Below are 27,560 nucleotides of genomic sequence, written 5' to 3'. Positions count from 1 at the left end.
TCCCATTTACAGATGAGGTAACTGAGGCCCAGAGAAGTGGTCACTTGCCCAAGGTCACACAGCAGAGGTGGTAGAGCCAGAATTAGAACCCAGGTCCTTTTGAATCCCAAACCTGGGCTCTATTCATGAGGCCACACTACTTCTCTTCCATTTACTGCTTGCATCTGCATCACTGCATAAATTGGGATAAGGCGAGGAGCCCTCGGGATGTTTGCTTTGGTATTGGTTTGGTATTTGCTAATGCCCATTTTGCAGGAGGACATGCCATTCTGGGGTATGGATTGTCTCCAACTTGCCCTTTTTTACATAACATACAGCATTTTAAAGCCTGCCCCTACCATCAACTCCTTTGTCAGGCCCCATCTCCGCTGAAGGTTTCCTTCGTCTGGAACCGTGTGCTCCATCTGGGAAAGATGGGGCTTGTTCGCTGTCTGTGGGCATAAAGGTGCTGTCTGTGGGGCATTCGCCACTATTGGAAAGGGGTTCTCTCTAGCCCCTGCTCTGGTGAAGTTGCAGAGGCTCTCCTGGAGGAAAGGGCTCATGGGATTGGGGAAGTTGAGGATGGAGAAGTGAGTTTTCTGTCTAAAAAGCTCTGGAAACTGAGGCCAGTAGTAGACTTCCTGCCAGACCACCTGCATCTCTCTGGCTGGCCAAAAGCCTCAGAGCATATGGCATTGCAGCCCAGGTTAGGGGCTCTGGTCCAGGAGCCTAGGGACTCCTGAGGGTGGGCAGTGGCTCAATCAGAATGGAGGCCCAGTGTCTCCTTTCCAAGACCGTTCGGCTTCTTCAACAAGTAGAGAAGGAGGACGAAGGGCCAGGAGATGAGAGGTGACTTGGGTAAAGCAAGAGATATGAGCAGGAATTCGAGAACCAGGTTATTATTAACCAGAGCTGTATTTTAGCCGGCGCCTCAAGAGGATTGACTCTGACTCGCTTCGGTCTCTGATGCTCTCCTGAGCTGAACAGCCCACAGTCATCAACCCTGCAGGCTGTTATGTGGTTTGTTTGTTGATTTTATTTTTACCGTGTGTTTTTGCTAAAGGAGGTTTTCTGGCCTCCCTCCAAATGTTTCCTCCCCTCGGGGAGGAGACATATCCCATTGGTCTCTGGGGCACTTGTGCTCTCCGGTTGGGCATGCCCAGGAGCTCGTGGTTTGGTTCTTGGGGAAGCTGAGGCTCAACCATCAGGAAGGACCACTCCAGTGCCTGCTTTCAACAGGACTTTTTCACTGTGGATGGGAGCCCGCGGGCAACAGGTTTTCCCCTGCTAATTAGGGGAACCCCACAAGGACAATACTAATGTTTCCTGTGGGCAAGCCCCTCCTGCTTGGAAAACAAGTTAGCCCCGAACTTCGAGCTTTAAGCGTGAAGAGTTTTTTCCTCCCTCCAAATTAAATGTCCCTGAATTTAAATGAAATGTTAGAAAGTGGCATTTTTGACTGTGAGGCCTTTCCAGTATTACCTAGAAGGAGGGAGGGTGGAGGGACCGGAGCTAGGCCAGAACCTCGTTGGGCAGAAGGTCCAGGGTCGGAGAGGCTATCGTTGGAGTTGGAGGAAGGCTGGCAGTCAACTATGAGAAATCCTTTGAGGACATTTAATTCCTCTGTCCTTGGCTGTGTAACAGTGACCCAACCGAACATGCCAGCCCAGAGTGGCCGGGGAAGAGGGCTTTCGCACCAAGCAATCGTGTTTACTGAGGGCGTACTCTGTGCAGATGACAAACACAGCACATGAAAGAATAGCTGAATATGTGTCTGGGTGGGCTGCATACCGGGAAAGACTGGCCTCTTGAAGCTTCTGATCCAAGACAGCCCAGAGAGCCAAAATGAAAACGGCCACCGGGTGCTGGCCAGCAGCAGACACTTCAGGGGTGGACTTTATGGGGGCACCAAGCACCAAACACGCGTGTCCTCACATGTGCACACACACACCCCCCAGGTTAACCATGTAAGGTCAGGGCTGTCTTATTCAAATACAAATATAATAATAAGAATGGTATTTGTTAAGTGCTTATTATGTGCCAGGCACCGTTCTAAGCACTGGGGTCATACCACATGGGGCTCACAGTCTTAATCCCCACTTTACATATGAGATTACTGGGTACAGAGAAGTTGTGACTTGTTAGACAAGTTGTGTAGCCAGGATGAGAACTCAGGTCCTTCTGACTCCCAGGACCATTCTCTATTCACTAGGCCCCATGTCTCTATTCCAATATTTTGGAGGTGCACGAAAGTCACAGAAATGATGGTCCCTCGAGTTCTGTCTTCCTCGTTACACTTGCAAACAGAGCTGGCCCATGGGCCCAGAGTTAGCAAGTCTTAGTCACAGCGTCCAGTTCTGGAGGAGCGAAGAGTCGGCCATGCCACTGCTTGATTTTTCAGTGTCCTTGCCAATGAGCGTGGCGAGTTGGAAAGCACACAAGGAGTCCAGCATTGCCTGCCCACCCAGCCGCCCCGCCTCCATTTGAATCCAGGGCACTGTCTCGGGTGCTCTGGTTTTTGTGAAGTAAGGGGGTAGGGGGTTATGAGAACTTTGAGGGGGGTGACCTCAGCTGGGGTGACTCACTTTGCTTTGGCTTCCCGCCCCACATTCAGGAGATACTTGAAAAGTGATAATTGATTGGTCATCCAGGGTCAAGGAACTGTGTGGGGAGGAGGTTTCTGTCTGAGTTCTTTGGGAGGCTGAGGGAGTGTGGTTTGGGCTGGATGGTGAGTGGGAAGGGGTGGAACGGCCTTGGAATCAGAGAGAACATTTGAGCCCTGGCAGCATGGAAGACGCTAAATATCTGGAATTCCTCCTCCCCCCGTTAGGCTGATTCAGACCCCACAAAGCGTCCTAAGCAACCCTGAGTGGGGTGCTTGACTTTCTGCCCAAGTTTTCCAGGAATAGCTCTGGGCCTCTCTCTGTCTCCCTTCTACTGGGTGTGGTGCTGATGGGGAAAGAGGCCCTCGGATGGTGAGAGCTGAGGAGTGAGAGAGCTGTCCCTCCTACTGTAGGGACAGCTAGAAGGGTGTTTCAGTGAGGGAGAGAAGCTGCTTCTGCTTCGGGGCCTGGAAGCAGGGAAAGGACCCTTAGTCACTCCCAAGAGAGTCCAGAGGGGTGGTTCTGGACCACCTGCTTTTCAGGGCCCCAGTCCATCCTGAAGAGCTGCTCACCTGTGCTGATGGCATTTGCTGAGGACTAAAGTCTCAGAAGAAGACGCCCACCCAGTCCTTCCCCTGCTGCTTTTCCACCTCTCTGTGGATGTGGGTGTGTGCTCCTGTAGGTCTCCAACTGTCACCAGCCAGTGTATCTCTGCGCCCCAGAGCACTTGCGGAGACTGTGAGCCCGTTGTTGGGGAAGGATTGTCTCTCTATCTGTTGCAGAATTGTACTTTCCAAGTGCTTAGTCCAGTGCTCTGCACACAGTAAGTGCTCAGTAAATACAGTTGAATGAATGAATGGTCATCAGCTTCGCTGCGGGAGGCTGCTTAGGGCTGGTTGGGGTAGCCTTGGAAGACATGTGACAGACACCACTGGCCTGGGGAAGGGAGGTTTCTCACTTCCCTCCTGACCTCTCTACAAACATACAGTCTCCTTTAGAACCAGCTGGGCTCCTGGTGGGGAGAGCAGAGGGGAGAGATGACCAGCCCTGGCCACAGGGCATTAAGGGTTCTTGCTGTGGAGGGGCAGGTATGTGTGTGTTTGTGTGCATATATATGCATGCACACATGCTCTTACAATGGTCCTGCAGCTCTCTGCTCCAGTCATTTCACATTTCACTCCCAGCAGAGGAACTATGTGAAGTTCAGGTTTTCCAGGAACCTATGAGTTTGTGGGGCCAGTGGATCAGGGTAAAACCCAAGCGCCTAGATCTGGTAGGTGGTCTGAGTACATTGGCTGTCCCCCAAGGCCTGGGCTGGTGGAAGTGGATGTTGAAATGTGCTGGAAGGGAAGTAGTCTTCAAGTATAAGCTGGGATGGTGTGAATACCTGCTGCCTGAAGGCAGGGGGGTAAACTAGAGGACCCCCAATCCTGCCCAGCCCAGGGAGGCAGTGGAGAGAATGGGCCCAAAAGAGGCCCTCCTCCATCAGAACAGTGCTGAGTTGGGAAAGTGAATCCTGCCTGCTTCTTAGCTATTTCCAGCTTGCCCTGCAGACTCTCTCTTGAAACACTATCTTTGCTTTTGGTGTCGGATGCTAAGCCGCTGCTTGGGTCGCGGGGCAATTGGCCCTCAACGCCTTCCTCCTGGAGAGAGGGAGTGGAGGCTGCCTTGCAGCAAGTAGCCTGACTTCCTGCTTCTGCCCAGAGATTTCCCGTAAGCCTCTGCAGGAAAGCTAACCCGAGCACCTGACCCACGGTCTGGGTGGGCAGCCGAGTCTAAAGACTATTTTTCTTCTTTGTTGTAGGTGACCTCTGGGGGCACTGAGAGTATCTTGATGGCCTGCAAAGCTTATCGGGACCTGGCTTATGAGAAGGGAATCAAGCACCCAGAGATGTATGTACTGGCCTCCAGCCTTGCTCTCCCAATCCCCCACCCCGACCCCCGTGACTGACTTCTCCTTTTTCTCCATCACTGCTGGTCCTGATGGCCCTTCCAGTCCTCCCACCCACTCTGACATCTCCAGGGATCCCCTCTACCCAGGGAAAGCGTCTCGGGTTGTGGCATCATGTCTAGGCCCAGCAAGTTAAGATGCAGAGCGTCCAGGAGCCACTTAGGCTGGAGGCTCCTGCTGGCATCCAGCCAGAGTCTGGGGCTACCCTCAGTGCTTAGTACAGTGTTCTGCACCCAGTAAGCACTCAATAAATACGATTGATTGATTGACTGTCAAGCCAAAGGGAGTCAGTTGGCTCAGATTAGCAGATCTTTCGGAGGCGAGTTGCATTTCTCATAAACGGCCCGGGGAGTTCTTTTTTTTCTGATTTGCTCCAGTGCGGACAGCTTCAATCACAAGCTGGCCTAGGGAGATTCCAAGCGGGCTTGGGCTTTGTCTGTGGGGCCAGCCTCATCTATCACCTACCCCTTGGTGGTCACTACTGCCCTTCGTCTCCGGCGCTGCCTCCCTCTCTCCAGTCTGTCTTCACGGGGCCTCAAGATGGCCTGAGAAAATGATCTTTTCTCCCGGCCACACTGGGGTTTATTGGGCCTCAACTGATCAGTCAGTGATGTTTACTGAGCACTTCTTGTGTGCAGGGCACTGTACTAAGAGTACATGATTTTAAAAGGGAAGCCGAGCTGAGTGGGGAGGGTGTTTAAAGAAAAGGAATTCTCTGATTCCAGCCGAGTTTCCCTTTCCAAGGCATGTGTACACTGTATAATTCATGAGTTTAGCTGGGTCAGCACACCCATTACAGCAGGGACATTTCCTGACAGTTGGAATGCTGCTTCCAGGATGGTTGTGGGTTCGGGTCGATCACGGCAGTTAGTAGTAGCAGTGATAATAATCATGGTAGTTATTAGGTGTTAATTATGTCCCAAGCACTGTACTAGGTGCCGGGGTAGATTAAATGCAGTCAGATCAAACACATTCTCCATCCCACATGGGGCTCAAAGTCTGCAGAGGAGGGAGAACAGCTGGGTTTTTTCTGTTTTGTTTTGTGCTTTTATTGGCACTGAAGCACTTACTGTATGCCAGGCACTGTACTAAGCGCTGGGGTAGATAAACACTAATCAGGTTGGACACAGTACACGTCCACATGGGGCTCATAGTCTTAATCCCCATTTTTCAGATGAGATAACTGAGGCACAGAGAAATTGTGACTTGCCTAAGGTTACACAGCAGACAAGTGGACCTGGGATTAGAACTCGGGTCCCCTGACTCCCAGGCCTCTGCTACATCCACTATCCACCTCTCTCTAGGCCATGCTGCTTCTCCGTTGAACCAGCAGCGTGACCTAGTGGATAAAGCATGGGCCTGGGAGTCAGAAGGTCACAGGTTATAATTCCGGCTCCACCACCTGTCTGCCGTGTACCTGGGCAAGTCACTTAATTTCTCTGAACCTCGGTTCCCTCATCTGTAAAATGGGATTAAGACTGTGAACCCTACATGGGACAGGAACTGTGTCCAACCCGATTATCTTGTATCTACCCCAGTGCCTAGAACAGTACCTGGCACATATTAAGCACTTAATAAATACCATCCTTGTTATTATTATTATTGAACCCCAGTTTTACAGATGAGGAAACGCGGGCATAGAGAAATGAAGCAACTTGCCCAAGATTCACCCAGCAGGCAAGGAGTGGAAACAGGATGGATTAGAACCTATCTCCCAATCCTGGGTTCTCTCCACTAGGCTCCGCTGCTTCTAACGGTCTCCCGTGCGTCTCCTCTCCCAGGCCGCGGTCCGAATCTCCCTGTTTCACCTGACTTCTCCTCCCTCTCCCCGCAGAGTGGCCCCAGTCAGCGCCCATGCCGCATTTGACAAGGCAGCTCATTATTTTGGGATGAAGCTCGTGCACGTGCCGCTGGACAAGAAGATGCAGGTTGACGTCCGGGTGAGTGGGACAGCTGGGATGCTGAGTGCAGCCTCTCCCCACGGGGCCAAGAAAACGGGCAGTCAGTCGGCCAGTTGAATGTATTGAACTGTTGCTCTGCACAGTACTGCTCTAAGCACTTGGGAGGTTACAACACCAATAAGCAGACCCGATCCAAGCAGTGGTGGGGAGGTGGGGGAACCTACCTACAGAGAAGGTACCTACAGCGAAGCAGCCTGGCTTAGTGGAAAAAGCCAGGCTTGGGAGTCAAAGGGCATGGATTCTAATCCCGGTTCCACCACCTGTCTGGTGTGAGACCTTGAGCAAGTCACTTAACTTCTCTGTGCCTCAGTTACCTCATCTGTAAAATAGGGATTAAAAGTGTGAGCCCCACATGGGACAACCTAATTATCCTGTATCTACCCCAGTGCTTAGAACACATAATAAGAACATAATAAGCACTTAACAAATACCATCATTATTATTATTATCACTATTACCTGTCTGTCTGGCAGCACATTGTGATCCTGATGATCACAGTCCCAGGTGATACTGATTCCCACCTGTGGGTAAGGATAGACGCATTTCCCTCCTGCCTGATTGTGGGTGGAAGAAGAGGAGGAGCAGGGACTGACTTCCCTCTCCCCTTCAGCCACCTTGTAAGCTCTTGATAATAATAATAACAATTGTGATATCTGTCCTGTGTTTACTGTGTGTCAAGACTATGCTAAGTGCTGGGGTAGACTTCAGGATAATCAGGCTGGAAACAGTCCCTGTCCTATATGGGGTTCATGATCTAAGGAGGAGGTAGAACAGGTATTTCAATCCCATTTTATAGATGCGGAACCTGAGGCCCAGGAAAGTTAAGTGACTTGCCCAAGGTTTCATAGCAGGCTAGTGGCAGAGCCAGGATTAGAATCCAGGTCCTCAGGCTCCCAGGCCTGTACTTTTTCTACTAGGCCATATTGATCCGAATTGGACTGTTGCCCAGTGGTTTGGGGTTTTTTTGTTTTGTTTCGTTTTGGTTTTTTTGGTATTAAGCACTTACTATGTGTCAGGCACTGTATTAAATGCTGGGGTAGGTACTAGCCAATCATTCATGAGAAGCAGCGTGGCTTAGTGGATAGAGCTTGGGACTGGGAGCCAGAAGAACCTGGGTTCTAATCCCAACTCAGCCACAGGTCTGCTGTATGACCTTTGGCAAGTCACTTAACTTCTCTGTCCCTCAGTTACTTCATCTGTAAAGAATGGGAGTTAAGAGTGTGAGCCGAGTGTCGGACAGGGACTTTGTCCTACTTGATTAATTTGTATCTACCCCAGAACTGAGAACAGTGCTTGGCACATAGTAAGTGCTTAACAAGTACCATAATAATTACTATTATTATTAGATTGGACACAGTCCCTGTTCCACATGGGGCTGACAGTATGTTACTATTATTCTTCTTCTCCATTTTTATTCCCCATTTTATAGATGAGGTAATTGAGGCAAAGAGAAGTTAAGTAACTTGCCCAGGATCACATGGCAGACATGTGGCAGAGTCGGTATTAGAACCCAGGTCCTTCCAACTCCCAGACCCGCGCTTTATCCACTAGGTCATGCTGTCATGCTGCTTCTCTGAAGTGTTTGCTTCCAGCCCCATTATGCAGCCCTGCTGAACAGCGTAGCATAGCTTAGTGGAAAGAGCATAGGCCTGGGAGTCAAAAGTCATGGGTTCTAACCCCCGATCCTTCACTTGTCAGCTGTGTGACCTTGGGCAGGACACTTAACTTCTCTGTCTCTGTTACCTCATCTGTAAAATGGGGATTGAGACTGTGAGCCCCTCGTGGGACAACCTGATAACCTCGTATCTACCCCAGTGCTTAGAACAGTGCTTGGTATATAATAAGTGCTTACCAAATACCATCATTATTATTATTATTAGGGAGGCTTGGGAACCCCCAGTTTTGGCTCCCTGCCTGCCCAGCCATCCCACTACCTGTCCTCAGCTGCATGGCCATCGCCACCGTCTTCCCATTGTCTGGAGGTCTTCCTGGACCAGTTATGTATTTTTGAGAGGAATTTTGCAGTAGATTCAATCGAACAAGAACATGTATATATTCTGTTTGATCCACATGGCCATGGGGCATCCTTACCCATCAATGGGCAATGGCTTATCAGCAGGGCTTATCTTGGCATGAGGGTGTTTTTTTGTCATTGGATTCCACTTGCTGTGGGGAATCATCAGCATATTTATTGAGTGCATATTTATTGTTTGCAAAGCATGTACTAAGTGCTTGGGAGAGTACAGTATAACAAGAGTCATATTTCTGCTCACAGTGAGTTCATAGTCTAGCAGGGGAGATAGACATCAATATAAATAAATAAATTACAGATATATGCTGATCTGTCCATATGTGCTGTGGGGATGGGAGGGAGGATAAATGAAGAAACAAGTAAGAGTGGCACAGAAGGGAGGGGGAGGAGAGGAGGGCTTAGTCAGGGAAGGCTATTAATAATAATAATAATTAATAATTATGGTATTTAGTACTTACTATGTGAGAGGCATTGAACTAAGCGCTGGGAAGGGTACAAGCAAATTGGGTGGGACACAGTTCCTGTCCCATGTGGGGCTCACAGTTTCAATCCCCATTTTACAGACAAGGTAACTGAGGCACAGAGAGGTGAAGTGACTTGCCTAAGGTCACACAGCAGATGAGTGCTGGAGCTGGGATCAGAACCCATGACCTTCTGACTCCCAGGCCTGTGCTCTATCCACTAAGCCACGCTGCTTCTCACAGCGCTCAGTAAATGCAAGTGATCGGTCAATGACATTAAGTACTTAGTGTGTGCAGAGCACTGTACTAAGCACTTGGGAGAGTACAGTACAACAGAGTAGGTAGACACATTCCCTGCCCATAAGGAGTTTGCCGTCTAGAGGGAAGTACAGACCTTCACGTTCCCCGATGTACAGGCAGGGTAGGGTCATTTCCACCTTGTCCCTAAAACCCGTCCTCCTTACTCTGCTGTTCCCACGTGGGGTTCAGGGCAGGCCGGGGGTGGGAGAGGAGGAAATGGAAGGTGGCAGCAGCAGCAGCCAGGTGTTACATCTGAGAAGCACTGTGACCTGGTGGAAGAGCACGCACCTGGGAGTCAGAAGGACCAGGGCTCTAATAATAGTAATGATGGTATTTGTTAAGCGCTTACTTTGTGCAAAGCACTATTCTAAGCGCTGGGAGGATACAAGGTGATCAGGTTGTCCCACGTGGGGCTCCCAGTTTTAATCCCCATTTTACAGATGAGGTAACTGAGGCACAGAGAAGTTAAGTGACTTGCCCAAAGTCACACAGCTGGCAAGCGGAAGAGCTGGGATTCGAACCCATGACCTCCGAATCCCAAGCCCAGGTTCTTGCCACTGAGCCACGCTGCTCTCCTGCCACTAGTCCGCTCTGTGACCTTAGGCAAGTCACTTAACTTCTGTGGGCCTCAGTTCCCTCATCTGAAAAATGTGGATTCCGTCCCTGTTCTCCCTGCTACTCATGCTGTGAGCCCTACGTGGGACCTGATTATCCTGTATCAACCCCAGCACTTAGTACAGTGCTTGGCTCATAGTAAACACTTAAATACCACAGTTATTATTATTATTAGTGGTATTATTATTATTACTATTAATCCTGCTTGGGGATGCCTCCAAGGTCCAAGAGTCTCAGTGGCAAAGCAGAACAAAAGAATGAGTGGCTCCAGGCAGACTTTCTGGACCCCGATTTTCAGCGAAGGAATCTGGTCTGTGACACCCCATCCAAATGGCCCTTGGCAGCTTCTTGGGATGCTGTGGATACTCTTTTTCAGCTGAACCAAGCTGCTTTTAAATGAACATTGGCCTCAGCCTGTGTGACCATGGCTGCCTCATGGGGCCTTCAGGGTTAGATTTTTGTCTGTGGAACCTTGGGTGACTGTACTGATGATTTCGGTAGGGTGGGTAGACTGGCAAAATCAGCCTTCACTCTCGTCTCTCCTCCCTTTTCAGTGGCCCCTCTCCGGAGAGTGGAGTAATCAAGGCTGGGAGTTGAACAGGGAGAGGGGTTGGGGGGGGGAGAGAGAGAGAGAGAGAGAGTGTGTCTGTGCGTGTTGTGTTTGTGTATGTGTATGTGGCGCGGGGGAAAGAAGGAGACCAGTGGTGTGGTTCTCATTTCCTGTGTCCTTCAAACCTCCAGGCAATGAGAAGAGCCATTTCCAGCAACACCGCCATGCTGGTCTGTTCCACCCCACAGTTTCCCCATGGAGTGGTCGACCCCGTAACGGAAGTGGCAAAGGTATTGCCGGGGGCGGGGCGCCGTGGTGGGCACAACTCCAGGGATGGGAAATGGGATGCTGGGTTGTTTGGCCGGGCCCAGCTGAATCTGACACCCTTTCAGGATGCCCGCTGGGTTCCGGGAGCAGTGTGGAAGTGTGGCTCTCTCTTGTGGAACCCCCTAGAAAGAAGCAACTCTGGGTAGGAGCAGGGATGAGGGCGGGAAATACTAGCCAGCAGTCCTTCCTTGGTTTATTTCATATTCGTTGGGAAGAAGAGGAGGAACTGGGGTGTTAACCAGAGAACAGGATTTTCGAAATGCATGAACCAGCCCCCAGGCCTTGAAATGGTTTCAAGTTGTTTTCTACAGTGCTGGTACCAAAATCTGTCTCTGTTACCGATTTGTACATTCCACGCGCTTAGTACAGTGCTCTGCACATAGTAGGCACTCAATAAATATTATTGAATGAATGAAAATCTGACTCCCGCTCAGGAACTCGTTGAGTGTTGCTGCCACCCAACAAACTTTGGGTGGATTCTTCTCCAGTGTGAAATACTGCAGCTTTTCCGGCTTCTGTTGAGGCGCCCAAACGCGAGCTCCCCTTGGTCCTGCAGTGGGGGCGACCTCTGGCTTCTGAAAGGATTGCTCTATCCCAGCATCCTTGGCCGTGAAATATTTTGTGTTCCGGTTGAGTAGGATGAACAGAGGAGTGTTTTATGTGGAACCTCACACCCTGCCTTATGTGAGAAAGAGAGTGTTGGAAATGTCCTCCTGAGCTATATATAGAGTATGGAAAATGCTAATTCCAGATTTCTTGGAATACATATTCAGTGTCCATCTCAACTTGCTGCTCTCTCGAGGCTTTGGTGGCTGGCTGTGTTAACAAGGCCCCTTTTTAAGTTCATTTTGTTTTGGTTAACAGCTGGCGGTGAAGTACAGCATTCCCCTCCACGTGGATGCCTGCTTGGGCGGTTTCCTGATCACCTTCATGGAGAAAGCTGGGTACCCCCTGGAGCAGCAGTTTGACTTCCGGGTGAAAGGTGTGACCAGCATTTCTGCCGACACCCACAAGGTGAAAAACCGGGTCGGGGAGAAGGAGTAGAGGACAGCCTCGAAGTGGTCAGAGGGCAGCTTCTGGAACCACTTAGATGCACATAGATTTACACCCCTCCCTTAGCCCCATAGCACTTATACATAATTTGATTATATTTTCTTTCTCCTAGACCGTAAGCTCACTGTGGGCAGGGAACATATTCACCAACTCTGTTATCTTGTACTCTCCCAATCAATATAGTGCTGTGCACACAGCAGTCACTCAATAACTGCAATTGATTGATTGATTGACCACAGCTAGCAACAGGGGCAGATTGGAAAGATTTATTATTTCCTTGGAAAATTGCCCAGTCTTTCACTTTGGCCTTCCCCAGAGCTCCCCCTCCCAGTACTGGCCATTTATCCCAACCCCATGTGTCCTGGTTTTACCAGACACCATTCAGTGACCCTGTGATGATCTCGAGGACTCTCCTAGTGACACCCAGACAACCTGCCCCAAATCTCCACAGCCCAAAGGGGCTGGGAGAAAGAGCTCCCTGGGTCGGTCTGTCAGTCAATCAGTGGTATGTATTGAGCACTTCACTAGGCTGTAAGCTTGTTGTGGACAGGGAACATGTCTGTTTATTGTTGTGCAGTACTCTCCCAAGTGCTTATTACAATGCTCTGCACACAATAAACTCTCAATAAATATGATTGAGTGAATGAACTAAGCACTTGGGAAAGTGCAATATAGTAATCAGACACAATCTCTGTCCTCAAAAAGCTTATGATCTAGCAGAGGCCCCGTTACCCAGGGAAGATGCCAGGGAATCAACCACCAGAATCCACCACCACTTCTCCTCTGCTATTTCCTTGGTCCTTGAGCTGCCCAAGGGAACTTTGACCTGATGTCCTTAGACCTTGATCTCAGACAGCTTAAGGAGAGGTTGAGTCTCCCCGAGGGGGCCCCAGGGCCTGCCCTTCTGGGGCTGCAGCAAACCCAGACTAACTGGGGCAGGAGAGGAATGGCCTTCTGGTCCTCCTCCACTTCCTACTCCATTTCCCCATAGCCTGATGAATCTGTTCCTGTCTGGATTTGGCACCATTCGCCGGGCAGGCACTGCCCTTTTAGAAGGCTTGTGTTGGGTAGCCAGGGCCCTTGGGAACGGAAATCCCGTTGGCTAGTATGGAGGGTAGATGAGAGAGGGCGCCGGGTGTGAGATTCCTGAAATGAAGCCCCTTTGAGCAGCCTTGAGGCTCAGAGGAGGAGATGAGAGGACTGAAATTAGTCCCGTCTTCTGCCCTCAAGGTGGTTTTGGTGGGAGGGTTTCATAGGTTGTCTTGTCTTTTCTGTTCTCCCCTCCTCCCAGTACGGCTATGCCCCAAAGGGCTCCTCGGTAGTGCTATACAGCGACAAGAAGTACCGGCACTACCAGTTCTTCGTGGCCCCTGACTGGCAGGGAGGGATCTACGCCTCCCCGACCATCGCAGGCTCCCGGCCCGGGGGCATCATCGCCGCCTGCTGGGCCACCATGATGTACATGGGGGAAAGTGGCTATGTGGAGGCCACCAAGAAGATTATCAAAACAGCGCGTTACCTCAAATCAGAGTACGTCCCTGGGGGTTGGGTTTCTGCTCCAAAATTTCTCTCTTTTCCCCCTCCCCCCTTTCCCTTCATTTCCCTCACACACACCTCTCCTAATCCATCACTGAAGGCCTTGTAATCTGTTTAATGACCAATGTAACTGAAATGACGATGATTGATTGGGCCTCGATTTCTTTTTGTCCTTTAAGACTGGAGACCATCAAAGGCATCTTCATCTTTGGTGACCCCCAGGTGTCAGTCATCGCCTTGGGGTCCCGGGACTTTGACATCTTCCGGCTGTCCAACGTGCTCACTGCCAAGGGCTGGAATCTGAACCAGCTGCAGTTTCCGTCTAGGTAAGCACAGCCTGGGGCTTGGCCAGGAGAGAGGGAAGGGATAGATGGGGACGGAGTATGCCAGCTGAGGTGTTTGAGGTCTTTGCTCCCACAGTGCCGGGAGAAGGCAACCAGAGAACACCTTTCTCAGCCTGGCTCGTCTGGCCTCATAGAAGACAGGTCATCAGCTTGGCTGGGACTCATGGATCCCCCTGGGGTGCAGAAATTTGGGATTGGAATGTGGCCCACCCGATTCCAAAGGAAATGGCCACCTTGGATGGGAACATCCCATGGCACTCGTGTGTACGTCTGTAAATTTATTTATTCATTTATTTATTTCTATTAGTGTCTGTCTCCCCCTGTAGACTATGAGCTTGTTGTGTCCATTTATTATTATACCGTACTCTCCCAAATGCAGAGTACAGTGCTTTGCATAAAGTAAGCCCTCAATAAATACGTTTGAATGAATGAAGAAACATCATCCAGATCAGCCCCAGTGGTCATGTCGACTGCCTTTTCTCCCATGGTGGTCCCGGAGTACCTAAAAGCCTAACTTCCCTAAGTTTCCAGGTCACTCTGAGAAGAAAAGCTGAGTCTATCTTGCTCTGCTTCTTTGCTTCCTTTCATTTATCCACCACAACCCTTCCATCCCTTCCTTTGCAGCATCCACATTTGCCTCACACAGCTGCACACCAAGCCTGGCGTGGCCACCCAGTTTCTCAAGGATGTCCGGGAATCTGTCACCCAAATCATGAAGAACCCCAAGGCGAAGACCACTGGCATGGTAAGAAAGCATCATCTTCCCTTCTGAAATTTCCAGGAAAGGGAAGGCGATTAGAAATGTGACACAGACACAGAGAATGGCTCTCAAGACCGTTCTGAGAGGCTGGCTGGCAATCGGGGATGAAAATAGATTCTCTCACTGTCTGTCTGAATCTCCTTTCCCTAGTCGGGGACATACAGGGCAAGAGTCAGGCAGGTGTGGAGCAGACTATTGAGGCACTGGGTAGAGGAGTCACTGCTTGGAACAGTGGGACTGAGGCTGTGCACCGCTCCCCACCTCGTCTACTCATTTTTCTGCCCTGCTTCAGCAAGCCGAACTGCCGGTCTAGCCTGGGCAGCAGGTCGAGCACTAACCTGGGTCCTTGGGGGAACAAAACCAAAGGATCTAAAGATGCAGTTCCTGACCTAAGACCCTAAATGCTAATGGGGGAGAAGGAAGACAGTGCTGAGTAGATCACGGTAGGGTTCCAAAATTCCTTTCAACAATCACAAGGGACTGAAAAAGCAGCAAACAGTGAAGAAACTGAGAGATCTGTGAGTGCTGAGGGGGCCTGACCAGGAAAGCCACTTAGGTTGGGAGTGGGGTGATAGACCTCAGCAGGACTCTGAAGGTGGGGACGGATGGGGTTTAACTCTTGCGGAAGGGATGTGGGAGTGGGGGAAGGAACCGGGAGGGTGAGAGATTTGGCCACTTGCTGTTTTGTCCACAGGGTGCCATCTACGGCATGGCGCAGGGGGTCCCCGACAGGAAGATGGTGGCGGAGCTGTCCCAGGCCTTCTTGGACAGCCTTTACAGCACTGAGAACAGCTCCCGGGGTGGCCAGACAAACGGCACCGCCAGCCCCCGTTGACCTCGCCAGACAGGGTCAGTCAGGCCTGCCAGCCCCGGGGAGGGCATCACAGTCATCGGAAGGATCCTTGGGGCGCTGGGACCTTGGGAGACCTCTGGGTCTTTGGGATTGTCCCCACCTCAACATTGCCTGTACCTCTAACTCCCCGACACCCACACCCCATCCGTCAATTCTTCCTCCCCATGGGGGATCCTGGGCTCTGGCCCTTTCCCTTCCTTGAGGGGCTGGTTGCCCAGTCCCACTCCAGCACCCTCCAAAGGGCATTGTGCGTGTGTGTGTGTGTGTGCGCGCGCGCGCGCATACGTGTATGAGTGTGTGTGTAGGCAGGTGGCAAGGCCTTCAGCAGCGGCTGCCAGCCCCATCCCCCTAAGAGCTCCTGCCCTTCCTGCCTCATCCGTCTCCTCCTCCCCACTGCCCCCCCCACAATGATGCATCTTGTGTCAGGATTGAAAGCATTTGATTCTGGAAGCATCTTTCCTGTGAGGAATGTGGTGGACCTGGGCCTCCACCTCACCCATCTCCATCAGACAGGGCAGGAACTGGCCCCTCCTCTACTGCCAGAGAGATTGTCCCAAGTGTTCCTGCTCAACACTGTTGCTTTCCTCCCCTCCTGGGGAGCACATGGCCCCTTATCCCCAGAAGGGGCCCTCCCCTTGTCCCAGGAGCACAGACTGCTCCTGAGGGGGCTAAACGAAGCCATTTGGAGGTGGGGGAGGGTCCCTCAAGGCCTGGAATCTGCCCCGCTCTGTGACTGCACCTAACTTGAGAGGTTAAAGAGCCTAACGAACGTAAGGTCCCTGGAGCAAGGTCTGCGGCAGCAGAAATTAGGGTTTGGGGTGTGTTAGGCTTGTACAGAGATACCTGCTGCTCCTGCCCCACTTTATCCCTCTCGCTTCCCCTGCTCAGAGCCATCCAGCAGAAAGCAGCCATTCAGGCAGAGCTCGACTCCCCGGCCCCAAGGACTGGTACAAAAGCACAAAATTCCGCAGGCATTCACCTCTGCCTTGATGGCCTCTGTGGCCGCCTGCGGGCAGGGGAGGAGGGACCCGCGAGTCTTCCCAGGATGGTTCCCCCTGCCCGGCCAGGCCTGCCTCCCAATGCTTCCACCACGGCCACTGGCACTGACCCTTCTGCTCAGAGGAGTGAATCTGGGCAGGAGACCAAGAGGAGTCTGAGGCCCTGTCCCTCAGCTCTACTCTGCAGACCTGTAGGCTGGGGTGGGGCTGTGCTTGGACCCCAGGGAATATGTCGTCGTCCTTTACCACTGTGCCTTTTGCTGCCTTGGTGAGACCCGCTCCCAGTGCAGCACCCCGGGGCAGCTGACCCCCTTCAGGTGTCCCCCCACTTCAGTTGTCCTGCGAGCTCCAGCCAGCCAAGGGGCGGGGGAGGATTTGGGCCTAGGTGGAGGAGGGGTTCCCACAAGGTTTCCCTGTCTCCAGCCAGCCCTCCCACCTCCCTCCCCCAGGAGCCAGGTGGCTCCCCGTGGCCTGCACTGTGAAGCTGGAAGGAGTCTGGAATCTGTTGAGAGCACACTGCGGGATGGAGGTCCCGGTCAGGACCCTCAGCCCCTTCCCACCCAGAACTAAAGTGCCCTCTGGCACACTGCGTCCACAGTCGGTACTTCCGACGAGAACTGTGAATTCCCCGGCCCTCAGACCCATGAATTCCCCTGAGACCTGCTAGGGATGGGGCGGGGGGGAGTAGGGGAGAGGGGACTGACTCCATCCTCCACCTCTGAGAGGAAATTCACCAATCTCTCCTTGTAGTCTGTGGATTTGGGGTTTTAGGGAAGCTTATTGTCTATCCTGCTGGAGGGGAAAATTCCCCTGCTCCCTCTTAACTGACGCTTTTAGTCTCTGAACCAAGCCCCCTCCCTCTCGGGTTGGAAGGTTCAGAGTGGTGGTTTCACAGGTTCCTCCCATCTGACAATGGGGTGGATTCTTGAGAAGCAGTGTGGTCTGGTGTAAGGAACACGGACCTCATTCTAATCCCAGTTTTGCCACCGGCCTGCTTTGTGTCCTTAGGCAAGTCCTTTCACTTATCGGTGCCTCAGTTTCTTCTTCTGTAAAATGGGGATTCAATACTTGTTTTCCCTCTCTAGACTGTGAGCTCCTTGTGGTATAGGCACTGTGTCTGACTTATCTTGTTTCCTTCCCAGCACTTAGTACAGTGCTTGGTACATAGTGCTTAACAAATACTACAATTAATTATTATTGTCTTGGGTTTCAGGGCCTTGATTCTAGTTTCCCCATTCTTCCAGTCCTGTTGTGTTTGTGGGTGTGACATTTTGGAGGTGGTTCAAGCACAGTGACAGAGGCAGGCAGGTGCCCGTCTCTCCCCCATCTCCCCCTACCTTCCCCTCCCCAGAGGCTTGGGTTATGACTGTGCTATCCCACTTCTGTTTGTCTCACTTCCTCTCTTTGAAGAAGCAACTGTGAGAGGAACATCCTGGGCTCTTAATTGGCCTGGAGATATGATGGTACTTTCTCCGTGACCCCTACCTCGCCCGTGCCCTGCCACGCTGGAGCAATACTATCCAAAAACAAACTTGCAAGGGCTTAGTCCCCGTTGAAGGCCCAAGTCCTCTGGGTCAGGGGCTCCGGAAAATCAAGATTGCGTAGCGGCCAGTGTTGCCTTGTGAGTTCTCCCCCTTGTGGTGCAGCCTCACAACAACCCTGAGCCTTCGGCCTTAGCTCCCCAGCCAATGCTTCCTTGCAAGACTGGTTGTTTGGTTGAAGAGGCAAGTGACAGGCTGATTGTTAATAATAACTGGCATTTACATAGCATCCCCGCAGTTAGGTCTAAGCACTTTATCGACTGCCCCCTTGTCTCCCCAGAAATTGAAAGGCAGGTGCTCTGGGTCCCAGCCCCCCTACTATGCTTGGTGCCGCCAGGGGGTGGGGGGTTGACTTTGCCTCCAGCTTCAGTGCCGGAGTGAGGTCTTCCATGACAAGGTTTCAGAGGGCAGCTCGGGCAAGGACACTAAAACTATCTCAGGCAGATGCCTGCCTGCCATCTCCTAGGGCTGGACAGGTCTGGGGTGACTTGGGGGCTGGCCGGAAGGACCCAGACTGAAGCCAGATGCTGGGGGAGAAGGGGGAAGGCTGCCTCTTCATCCTGACTTGCAGCTTTTCCCAGACATGGAACAGACCAGCCTGCCTCTTTTCAGCTGAAAGCTGCCATTCATTGACTAGGGCCTTTCTGGAGCCCCGGGGCTGGGAGAGAGGTGGGCTTCTGATGCTGCCACTTCTCCCTGAGCCCCTGAGGTACGGCAGCAGGGGAAGAGAAGTCATCCACTCTGAGCCCTGTGTTCCTGCTGCTTCTGCCTTAGGCTGGGTTTTCTCTTCTTACCTCGATTCAAACGTTTGCTTTCTCCTGAAACTGGCCACTGGACCCCTCCCCAATCCTCTCCTCCCTGACCCCAATGGTTAGCTATTTTTATTGTGTGGATACTATTTAGAGTAATAAACTGGTGAATTTCACCTCGGTCTCCTTGTCTTGGATGGTGGCGGCCTAGGCCGCGGACAGCAGTGTTTGTGTGGGTTGGTCAGCGGCTCCTACTGGCATCCTGGCCTAAACATCGAACCACAGGTGAGTGCTGGTCCCGAGCCACTGAGCGCTGTGACTCCAGGCTCTTGCACTGCCTCTGGTCCATGGGCATGGAGTTGGAGTGGCCCCGGTCTCTCTTCCCACTGCCGGAGCTGTTGTGCCTGGGTGTGGGGGTCAGGGGCCGGGGAGGAAGTGAGCAGGGCAGCTGGAGTGGGGATGTACAGTGCCCATCTACTCACTGAGGCCATGGGCTCTGTTTCTGCTGCCACATGTTGCCAGGTTGGGCCAGGGAGCCAAGGTTTCATAGAACAAGTGCTGGCCACTGGGCAACCCTGATCTAGACAGACCTGCTTGGCTGGACACTGGAATAGCCTGGGCTGTTTCGCTGCTTCCTGTTGGGCCAGAGGCCAGACTGCGGCCCTGCTCCCTGTTGAGAAGCAGCATGGCTTGCTGGGTAGAGCACAGGCCTGGCAGTCAGAAGGATCTGGACTTAATGCCAGCTCCAGTGCATGTCTGCCATGTGATTGCGGGCAAGTCACTTCACTTCTTTGGGCAGCAGTTACCTCGGCTGTAAAATGGGGATTAAGAGTGTCAGCCCCATATGGGAGTGGGACTCTGTCCAACCTAACTTGTATCTACCCCAGTGCTTAGAACAGTGCTGATAAAAAAGTAAGTGCTTAACAAGTACTGTAATTATTATTATTGTCACAAGCTGGGTGTCTTAGCAGCCCATGGAGCTTTTCCAGGTGAGAGTTAAACCTGAGAGGTAGGGGTGGTGAGGTAGTGTTGTTCCCATTAGATGGGACCGGTTGGAACAGAACCCTCCCCAATCCCTTCCCCAACACTTAGGGTCAGTCTACCCCAGAAACTGGGGGTGGAGGAAAAACATCACCAGGAGCTTACCATGCTCTGGAGATTCATTCATTCAATAGTATTTATTGAGCGCTTACTATGTGCAGAGCACTTTACTAAGCGCTTGGAATGTACAAATCGGTAACAGATAGAGACAGTCGTGCTGGTCACCTTGTAGACCATCCAAACTCATTAGTGAGGGACAAAGAGGCGGAGCTAAGTGAGAGGCCATCTGGTTCAGGCTCCTGCTTGGCTCTTGGGGAGAGGTCCCAAGAATCAGAATAAGGAAATCCATAGCCCCACAGCCAAGACTAGGGAAACGGCCCAGGAGGTTTATTCAAGAGGCATGAGACATTCACATTAGGTTGAGGTTTCTGTTGGAGGCTATGCTATCCCACAGACGTGGCTGTAGCTCCAGGAGCTGAGCCCAGTCAGCCCCACAGCCTCTGAGCTTGGAGGGGAAACCGAGACTTAAGGGACAGAATTGTGAGCTAGTGACAGGAAGAAGTGGACACCTCTACCTACCCAGCTGTGTCCAGGTTGAATCGTCAACCACAGGCTGCCAAGGTGGGTAGAGTTCTGCCCCATGGTGTGGCGGTGCTCCCCCTGGCCTGCCTTCCCCAGTCTTCTACCCTGGGCTCATTCTCTTGGGCACCCCCAGGGAGATGAAGGCAGAAGGGGATGAGGTCTTGGGTCTGGCTGGTTCTGGTGGTCCTCACATTTCAGGGTTGGGTGAAGGTGGGTGTGAGGGAAGGTAGTGGAGAATGGGTGCCTAGGCCAGAGTCACAGCCACCTGCTCGATGAAGCTGGCCAGATTGATATCCCGTTCTGACAGGCCTGCACACTCGTGGGTGCTCAGGGTGATGTGGACCTGGAACAAACAAACAGGCCTGACTCAGCACCCTTCCTTCACTCCTGGACCTGACCCAGCCCTGCCCTGTTCAGCTCATCCCGACCCAACCCTGCCCGGCCCACGGGCTTTGCCTGCAGGGGTAGGAAGCGGGGTGGGGGCGGTCTTCAACTCAACAGAAGCACCATGAATGGAGATCAGAGAAAATGGTCGCTTCTCCCCGGGCCGGAGGGCTTGTCCACGGTGGTGCTAAAAAAAGGGGAAGTGTTTCCACCCCGCCATCGGGGCCCTGAGAAAGCTCCTTAGGCTTAAGCCTGCTCACGCCTGTACGGTCACTCAGCCTCGGGGAGCCCATGGACACCCTGCTCTGGGCCAGGAGCTGAGCAGGGAGAATGGTGGGAGCTGGGAGGGAGGGATCCAGTCACGGAGTGGTCAACTGGTCCCAGTGGCACTGGGTCTGGTTTGGACGAACCGTCTGCCACTTGTCAGCTGTGTGACTGTGGTCAAGTCACTTAACTTCTCTGTGCCTCAGTTACCTCATCTGTAAAATGGGGATTAAGACTGTGAGCCTCACGTGGGACAATCTGATTACCCTGTATCTACCCCAGTGCTTAGAACAGTGCTCTGCACATAGTAAGCGCTTAGCAAATAACAACATTATTATTATTATTTAGCATCCCTTACCTTGTTGTAGACATTGAACCACTCAGGGTGATGATCCAGCTTTTCAGCCTGCAGAGCCACCCTGGTCATGAACCCGAATGCCTGTGGGAAGGGGAGTCCAAGTGGTTAGGGGGTGCTGGGGAGAGAGGGATGCTTACCCCACACCACCAGCAACAGGGCCTCTGGGAGTGCCCACCCTCACCCACCTACTCCGCGGCTTGGGTTGGAGGAATGGAGAAGCCCTGGGCAATGCCTTTCAAAGTCACCTCAGGGGCTGGGTCACATGATCTAGGGAGGCAAACAGGAGGCTTCAAATCCTTTGGTTGAAAGAGACTTCGAAAGGTCAGTTAATCCTCCTGCCCTGAGGAAGGCCCCCACTTCAATCATCCCAGAAGGAGAATTTAGATAAAGACCCTTGGGAACAGAGGCTCCACAATCTCACTAGGCCTAGCCCCCCTCCGTTTTCCCCATCTATGAAATGGACAGTTAAAAGGGCCTCCAAACCTCTGTCCCTAATGATAATAACAGTTGTGGTAGTTAAGCACTTACTCTGTGCCAAGTATGGTATTAAACGTTGGGGGAGATACAAGATAATTGGGTAATATAGGGTCCCTGACCCATATGGGGTTCACAGTCTACGAAGGGAGGAGAGGTTTTTTAACCCCCATTTCACCGATGAAGAAACTAAGGTTCAGAGAAGTTAAGTGACTTGCCCAAGGTCACACAGCCAAGCTGGGATTAGAATCTAGGACCCATGACTCCCGGGCCTGTGCCACAAGGCCATGCTGCTTCTCTCATGGAAACATGATAGGTGGGGATGATTAGGGGCCTGGTGGTTTCCAACAGCTAATGATGCAGAAAGCCTCAGTTTGGGCCCTTCAGACCTGATGAGAAGCTCTGGGAGCAGAGCCGAATGAGTGCCACCCACTAAGGGGTGGGGGGCTGGAGAGAAGAACCCACCCACAGCTGGTAACCTAGTGTGGGAGGGGAGGTGGTGTCCGTGATCTTGGCCGGAAGGCAATGCTGGAGGAATTCCGGCAGATTTGAACTTCAGCCGGTCAGAGTCCCCTCTGTGGGGCCTCAGGCTGAGCCAGGAGGGTCGGGGCCTGGGCCCAGGGACCCTGGCTTCAAATACCCTATTGAAATCCTTGAAATGGAACTGTTTGAAGATGGCATCCCGGTCCTGCAGCTCATTCCAGCCCACGGCCCGCAGGTTGGGCAGCAGCTGGTCCCTCTCCTCCGCACTCAGTCTGTGGGCTTTTCCCGCCTGGGGAAAGAGGAGAAAGGGTGAAGGGGAGCGGAGGCCCAGGAGGTGGGTGACAGCAGTGTATCCGAGGGCCAAGGGCATGTTCCGGTGACACCTGACCTCAGACAACGGACTGGCACTTCCCCTTCCCCACTGCAAACTTTCCATTTGCTGTCAGAGTGCCAGTGATGGCCAGCTGGAGAGATGTAAGTGATGCCGTTGGCTTGGCTGCTGGCCTGCTATGGGACCAGGCCAAGTATTGGCCCCGCTCTGTACCTCAGTTTCCCCATCTGTACATGGGGCAGGAATGAGAACAAAGTGTTTCAGCCTTTGTGCCTTCCCCCGTGCTTCTCCCTGGAACCACCAGTGGCCACGAAGCCAACCCTGATTCCTTAGCAGCTGCACTGGTTCCCAGCTCTGCCCTGACAGTGCCCTCTGGACGGTTGCCCTCTGGGGCTGCATGGGAGTTGGGCTGACTGAACCCTGGGGTGTGCTCCAGAGAGGGGGCTTAGAGTCCAGTGCTGTTTACCGCCCCCCTTTACTTCCTTCTGCTGGCTGGTGCCTGGAGGCAGGGGGTTGGACCAGATGGCCTCCAAGCTCTCTCTCCTGTACTGTATGCAGAGAAATGTGTTAAAGCACCGGGGAGAGTACAATAGGATTAGTGGAAGTGATTGCTGCCCTCAAGCAGTTCACTACCTAGTAGGCAGGAAATCTGCCCAAGAGACAGCTGAAAAAGAGGAGTGGATATGGGGGAGAAAGGAAGTTGGGAAGGTGAGGTTGGCAGGGAATGTGTCTGTTATATTGTACTCTCCCAAGCGCTTACTACAGTGCTCTGCACACAGTGCTCAATAAATACGATTGACTGACAGACTGTACTAAGTGCTTGGAAGCCATCCGCTCCCCCATGTTAATGGCAGAAGATCCCTCAGGAGGCATCTCCCCTTTCCCCACCAGCCTGGAAGCCCCTTCCCACAACAGCCCTTGGATATCTGCCAAATCTGGAAGCCATTCCCCCACTCTTATCAACCCCGTCCCGCCTCTCTGGGGCCACATGAGGCACAGAGAGCTGGACAGAGGGCTCTGAGCAGAAAGGCTCAAACTGATTTTTTCCTTTGGGGGCATGGGGGCTCACCACAGGTCACTCAGGGAGCCTGAACCAAGACCTCTGGAACTTTGACCCCCCCCACCCCCCACCCCCAAGGCCGCTGCCTCTGCCTGGGGCTGGGTTGTGCAAGTGGCCAGTTCAGGTGACTTGTGCCCTTGACTGAACTGGGGGTGGGGAGGTTGGATGGGACATCTGCTGCTGGAAAGTGAGGCCGTTTCAGGCCTGTTTTTCTTCTCCTCCTCCTCCTCCTCCTCCTCTCTCTCCTCCCCTCCCCCACCTTTCCTCCTGCCCTGTGGCCCAAACTGGTGCTGTCAGAGCCAATACAGCGTAAACATGGAAGCCCCATCCCTGCCCTTCCATTAAGGTGGCCGGATATGCTGGGTCCGGGTTTCTTAGCAACCCTCAGCACCGACTTGGTTGCCAGGACCCCAGTGGCAGGCTCAGTAACTGCTCTGTGGATGTCTGTTTATGGCGAGGGAAGGGGTGGGGAAGGATCCCAGGGATGAAACAAGGCCAAAGAGGGGCCCTGGACTGCATCAGCAAGGCCCGGAACTGCAGGAAGAGCTCTTGTCCCCACATGAAGGGAGTCTGGGTAGGAACCCATTCAGCCCAGGGGCCAGTGGGCAATGGGAAGGGAGAGTCCTGGGCCTGGTGAAACATGGGTAAGGCTCAGTCCTCCTGCCTTCATTCAATCATGTTTATTGAATACTTACTGTGTACAAAGCACTGTATTAAGCGCTTGGGAGAGTACAATATAACAACAGACACATTTCTGCCCACAACAAGCTCACAGCCTTCAAATCAGGACCCTCTGTCCTGGGACCATGGTGGTGGGAGGGGTGGGGATGATCAAGTGCAAGAGAACTAGGCACCCCTTGTGAATCCTGAACATGCAAGCCTTCACTCTGGGATGAACCAGGCGAACCCTAACCCACGTGGGCCCCTGGGTGTCTGGATCATGGTCCCGGCTCTCCGGTCCAGCACTTCAGCCAAGGGAAGCCATGTCCTAGGCACATGAGAAGCAGCATTGCTTTGTCGATACAGCACGGGCCTGGGAGTCAGAAAGACCTGGGTTCTAATCCCAGCTCCGCCACTTGTCTGCTGTGTGATCTTGGACAAGTCCCTTCACTTCTCTGTGCCTAAGTTCCCTCATCTGTAAAATGGGGATTAAGACTGTGAGCCCTATGTGGGACAGGGTCTGTGTTCAAACTGATTGCCTTGAATCTACTCCAGCACTTAGTAAAGTGCCTGGAACACAGTAAGCGCTTAACAAATAAAACAATGATTATGTATTATGACAGCTGCCGAGGCAGACAGAGCTGAGCCACTGGGGCAGCGTCTGGCGGGATCCATCTCTCAGGAAACTGTATGAAGGCAGAGGATGGGCCAGGGCCTGGGTGGTGGGAGGGTTAAGAGAGATAGTAGCAGAGTGGGGTCTGGAGATGAGCTGTTTTTTATTCCTTCCTGTTCCCTGCAGGGGCTCTGGCACCACTCTGTGCCAGCTCACACTGACCATCCCTCCCTGTCATCCCACTGCCCCGAGTCCCCGCCCCCCCGACTCTGGTTCCAGGTGCCACACCACAGTCTCATCCCCCCCAAGCTGTTTCCAGGGCCTGGCCAGCCCCAAATCCTTAAGCTATTGGCAGGGCGGCACCGGGGGGCAGGGACCCGGGTGGGTGGTCCCTGGCTGCCCCTTGTTCAGATGGAAAGCAGCCTTTTAGCCTGAGCCACCTCCTGTTGCAGCAATCACACACTGAGCCCCACCGGACCCCGACCAAACACATTCAACCTTCATGGAACCTCCCTCCAAACCTCCATCCCACTTTACAGCCACAGGCACAGACACACACATTCCTCTGTGCCAGATTTGGGGGCAAGTCGGGCCCCTACGGAAGCCCATCCTGTAGGTATGGTCCAAGACCACCTAATGCAGCCACACCTGCCATCCCCACCTCCCTCCCTCAATCAATGGTATTTAGTGAAACCTTACTATGTGTAGAGCACTGTACTACGCACTGTCTTGTTCCCGGGCCTTGTACACCCTCCCACCTCTCCCCACCTACCCCCAAAAAACCCCACATAAAACCTGCAGCTCTTCAACTTCCACTCTCCTCCCTCCTCTTGGAAAAAGCAAGATTCAAGTCTAGGGCCCTGCTCCCCTCCTCCCCAGCCCAGAGCCCTGCTCCCCTCCTCCCCAACCCAGAGCCCTGCTCCCCTCCTCCCCAACCCAGAGCCCTGCTCCCCTCTCTCCAGCTCAGGGTCCTGCTTCCCTCCCCTCCAGGCCAGGCCCTGCTCACCTCCTGTCCAGTCTCCTCAGCCTGCTGCCCAGGCAGATCCCATCTCCCTACTCCCACGGGAGGGTGGCAGAATGCAAGGGGCGCGAAGCCTTTAAAAAGGCTGATGTGCCTGACCTGGGGATGACCTCTCACCTCCTTCCTGACCTCCCTCCCTTCCCTGCTCCCCCACCATGTCTCTGCCCCCCTCCCTCCACCTCCGGGTTACACCCAAGGGCCGGCTGGCGACCCAGGCTTACCATGCCCCCAGAAGGGCGAGCGGGCAGGGCAGGCGACGGGTAGGAGCAGAGCCCGGAGATCTGTACAGGCAGAAACACTGGAAAAGGCGGACCCTCCTCTTCGGACAGGCGGGTGTAGAGGGAAGGAAAAGGAGGAGGAGGAGGAGATGGGCGGAGCAGGAGGGAGAGAGGAGGGTCCGAGGGTTAAGTCCACCCACTGCAAACAGCTGCCGCGGCTGCAGGGCGAGCCGGGGCAGGAGATTCCGTCCTTTGCTCACGGGTCGAGCTTGGGGTAGGGGAGGCAGTTTTGCTCTGCCCCGGAAAGGGTCTCAGCATCCCCTCCCGGGAGCTCTCCTCCTCCTCCTCCTCTGGATCGAGAAAGGGAAAGCCAGGCCGGCTCTCTGATCCGTTGGGCTGCAGTTAATGGTTAACGGGCTAGGCCTGGGCCTGGCCGCCTGCTCCTCTTCCCTGTTTATAACGCGCTTCCCAGTTCCCCTTGGATTCCGGCCCCGCTCTGGGATTTGGGACCTGGTCCTGATCGGCTAGGAGGGGCTGCTAGCTCTTTGGAAGTCTGGAATAAAATGCAAACTGTAAGCTTTTGGTCAGGGAACATGTTTGCCAATTCTGTTGTATAGTAATATTGATAATAATAATGAGGGTATTCGTTAAGCACTTACTCTGTGCCAGGCACTGTTCTGAGCCCTGGGATGGATGCAACCAAATCAGGTTGGACACAGTCCCTGTCCCACTTGGGGCTGTCTCACAAGTGCTTAGAACAGTACTCCGCACACAATATGTGTTTAATATGTGTTTAATAGCACTGATTGATTGCGTCAACTCTAGACTGTAAATTCATTATGGACACGGAATGTGTCTGCTAATTATATTGTATTGAACTCTCCCAGGGGCTTAGCACAGTGCTGGGCACATAGTAAGCACTCAGTAATAATAATTATGGTATTTGTTAAGCACTTACTATGTTCCAGGCACTGCACTAAGCACTGGAGTGGATACAAGGAAATCAGGTTGGATGCAGCCTCTGTCCCGCCTGGGGCTCACTGTCTCAATCTCCATTTTACAGATAAAGTAACTGAGGCACAGGGAAGTGAAGTGAGTTGCCCAAGGTCACACGCAGGCAAGTGGCAGAGTCTGAATTGGAATCCATGACCTTCTGGCTCCCAGGGCCATGCTCTATCCTCTACGCCATGCTGCTTCCCAATAAATATGACTGATTGTCTTTAAGTACTTGGGACCTTCAGTGGCCCAAGGCAAGTGGCAAACAGCCCGCTCAGAAGCAATGGAATTCAACCTCGATGCTGGACGAGTCCAACTGCAGCAGCAGAAGAGACATAGTGGTCAGAGTAGACCAAAAGCAGAAGGATGGAATTCTTCAAAAATTCTAAATATTATAATGATAACCCATTCACTGAATTGGCAGAGTTGGCTTAGTTGTCCAAAGCATTGTGCTACTATTTG

The 27,560-nt window shown here is 52.8% G+C and overlaps 2 protein-coding genes across 11 annotated transcripts in view; one reads left to right on the top strand and one right to left on the bottom strand.

The window, feature by feature from the left end:
• Nucleotides 1-15,464, top strand: part of SGPL1 (sphingosine-1-phosphate lyase 1) — a 78,830-nt gene extending 63,366 nt beyond the window's left edge. For 8 of the 9 annotated variants that reach the window (XM_029060492.2, XM_029060493.2, XM_039911515.1 and 5 more), the window contains 8 exons: nucleotides 4,387-4,475; nucleotides 6,368-6,473; nucleotides 10,644-10,742; nucleotides 11,644-11,793; nucleotides 13,124-13,362; nucleotides 13,548-13,694; nucleotides 14,337-14,457; nucleotides 15,167-15,464. In XM_029060492.2, coding sequence (XP_028916325.1) covers nucleotides 4,387-4,475; nucleotides 6,368-6,473; nucleotides 10,644-10,742; nucleotides 11,644-11,793; nucleotides 13,124-13,362; nucleotides 13,548-13,694; nucleotides 14,337-14,457; nucleotides 15,167-15,307 — 1,092 coding nt within the window. In that variant the 3' untranslated portion in view covers nucleotides 15,308-15,464. Of the gene's footprint in view, nucleotides 1-4,386; nucleotides 4,476-6,367; nucleotides 6,474-10,643; nucleotides 10,743-11,643; nucleotides 11,794-13,123; nucleotides 13,363-13,547; nucleotides 13,695-13,788; nucleotides 13,970-14,336; nucleotides 14,458-15,166 lie in introns of those variants that run through there. The other variant, XM_039911517.1, reaches the window with a different exon arrangement.
• A 4,548-nt stretch (nucleotides 15,465-20,012) lies between these two features.
• On the bottom strand, nucleotides 20,013-26,243 carry PCBD1 (pterin-4 alpha-carbinolamine dehydratase 1). 2 transcript variants are annotated; one of them, XM_001508766.6, is made up of 4 exons: nucleotides 26,106-26,243; nucleotides 22,357-22,488; nucleotides 21,243-21,323; nucleotides 20,013-20,579 (listed from the first exon to the last, which is right to left on the bottom strand). In XM_001508766.6, exons 1-4 carry the CDS (start codon nucleotides 26,106-26,108, stop codon nucleotides 20,481-20,483), a joined length of 315 nt encoding a protein of 104 aa, XP_001508816.3. In that variant the 5' UTR covers nucleotides 26,109-26,243; the 3' UTR covers nucleotides 20,013-20,480. The 2 variants fall into 2 exon arrangements, with proteins under 2 accessions (XP_001508816.3, XP_007666133.1); XM_007667943.4 differs by lacking the exon at nucleotides 22,357-22,488.
• Between the last annotated feature and the right edge of the window lie 1,317 nt (nucleotides 26,244-27,560).

This window comes from Ornithorhynchus anatinus, chromosome 3 (genome assembly GCF_004115215.2).
Source record: "Ornithorhynchus anatinus isolate Pmale09 chromosome 3, mOrnAna1.pri.v4, whole genome shotgun sequence".
Classification (NCBI taxonomy): domain Eukaryota; kingdom Metazoa; phylum Chordata; class Mammalia; order Monotremata; family Ornithorhynchidae; genus Ornithorhynchus; species Ornithorhynchus anatinus.
Note: the sequence above shows the minus strand (reverse complement) of the source record. Positions and strands in the feature narration are given on the sequence as shown.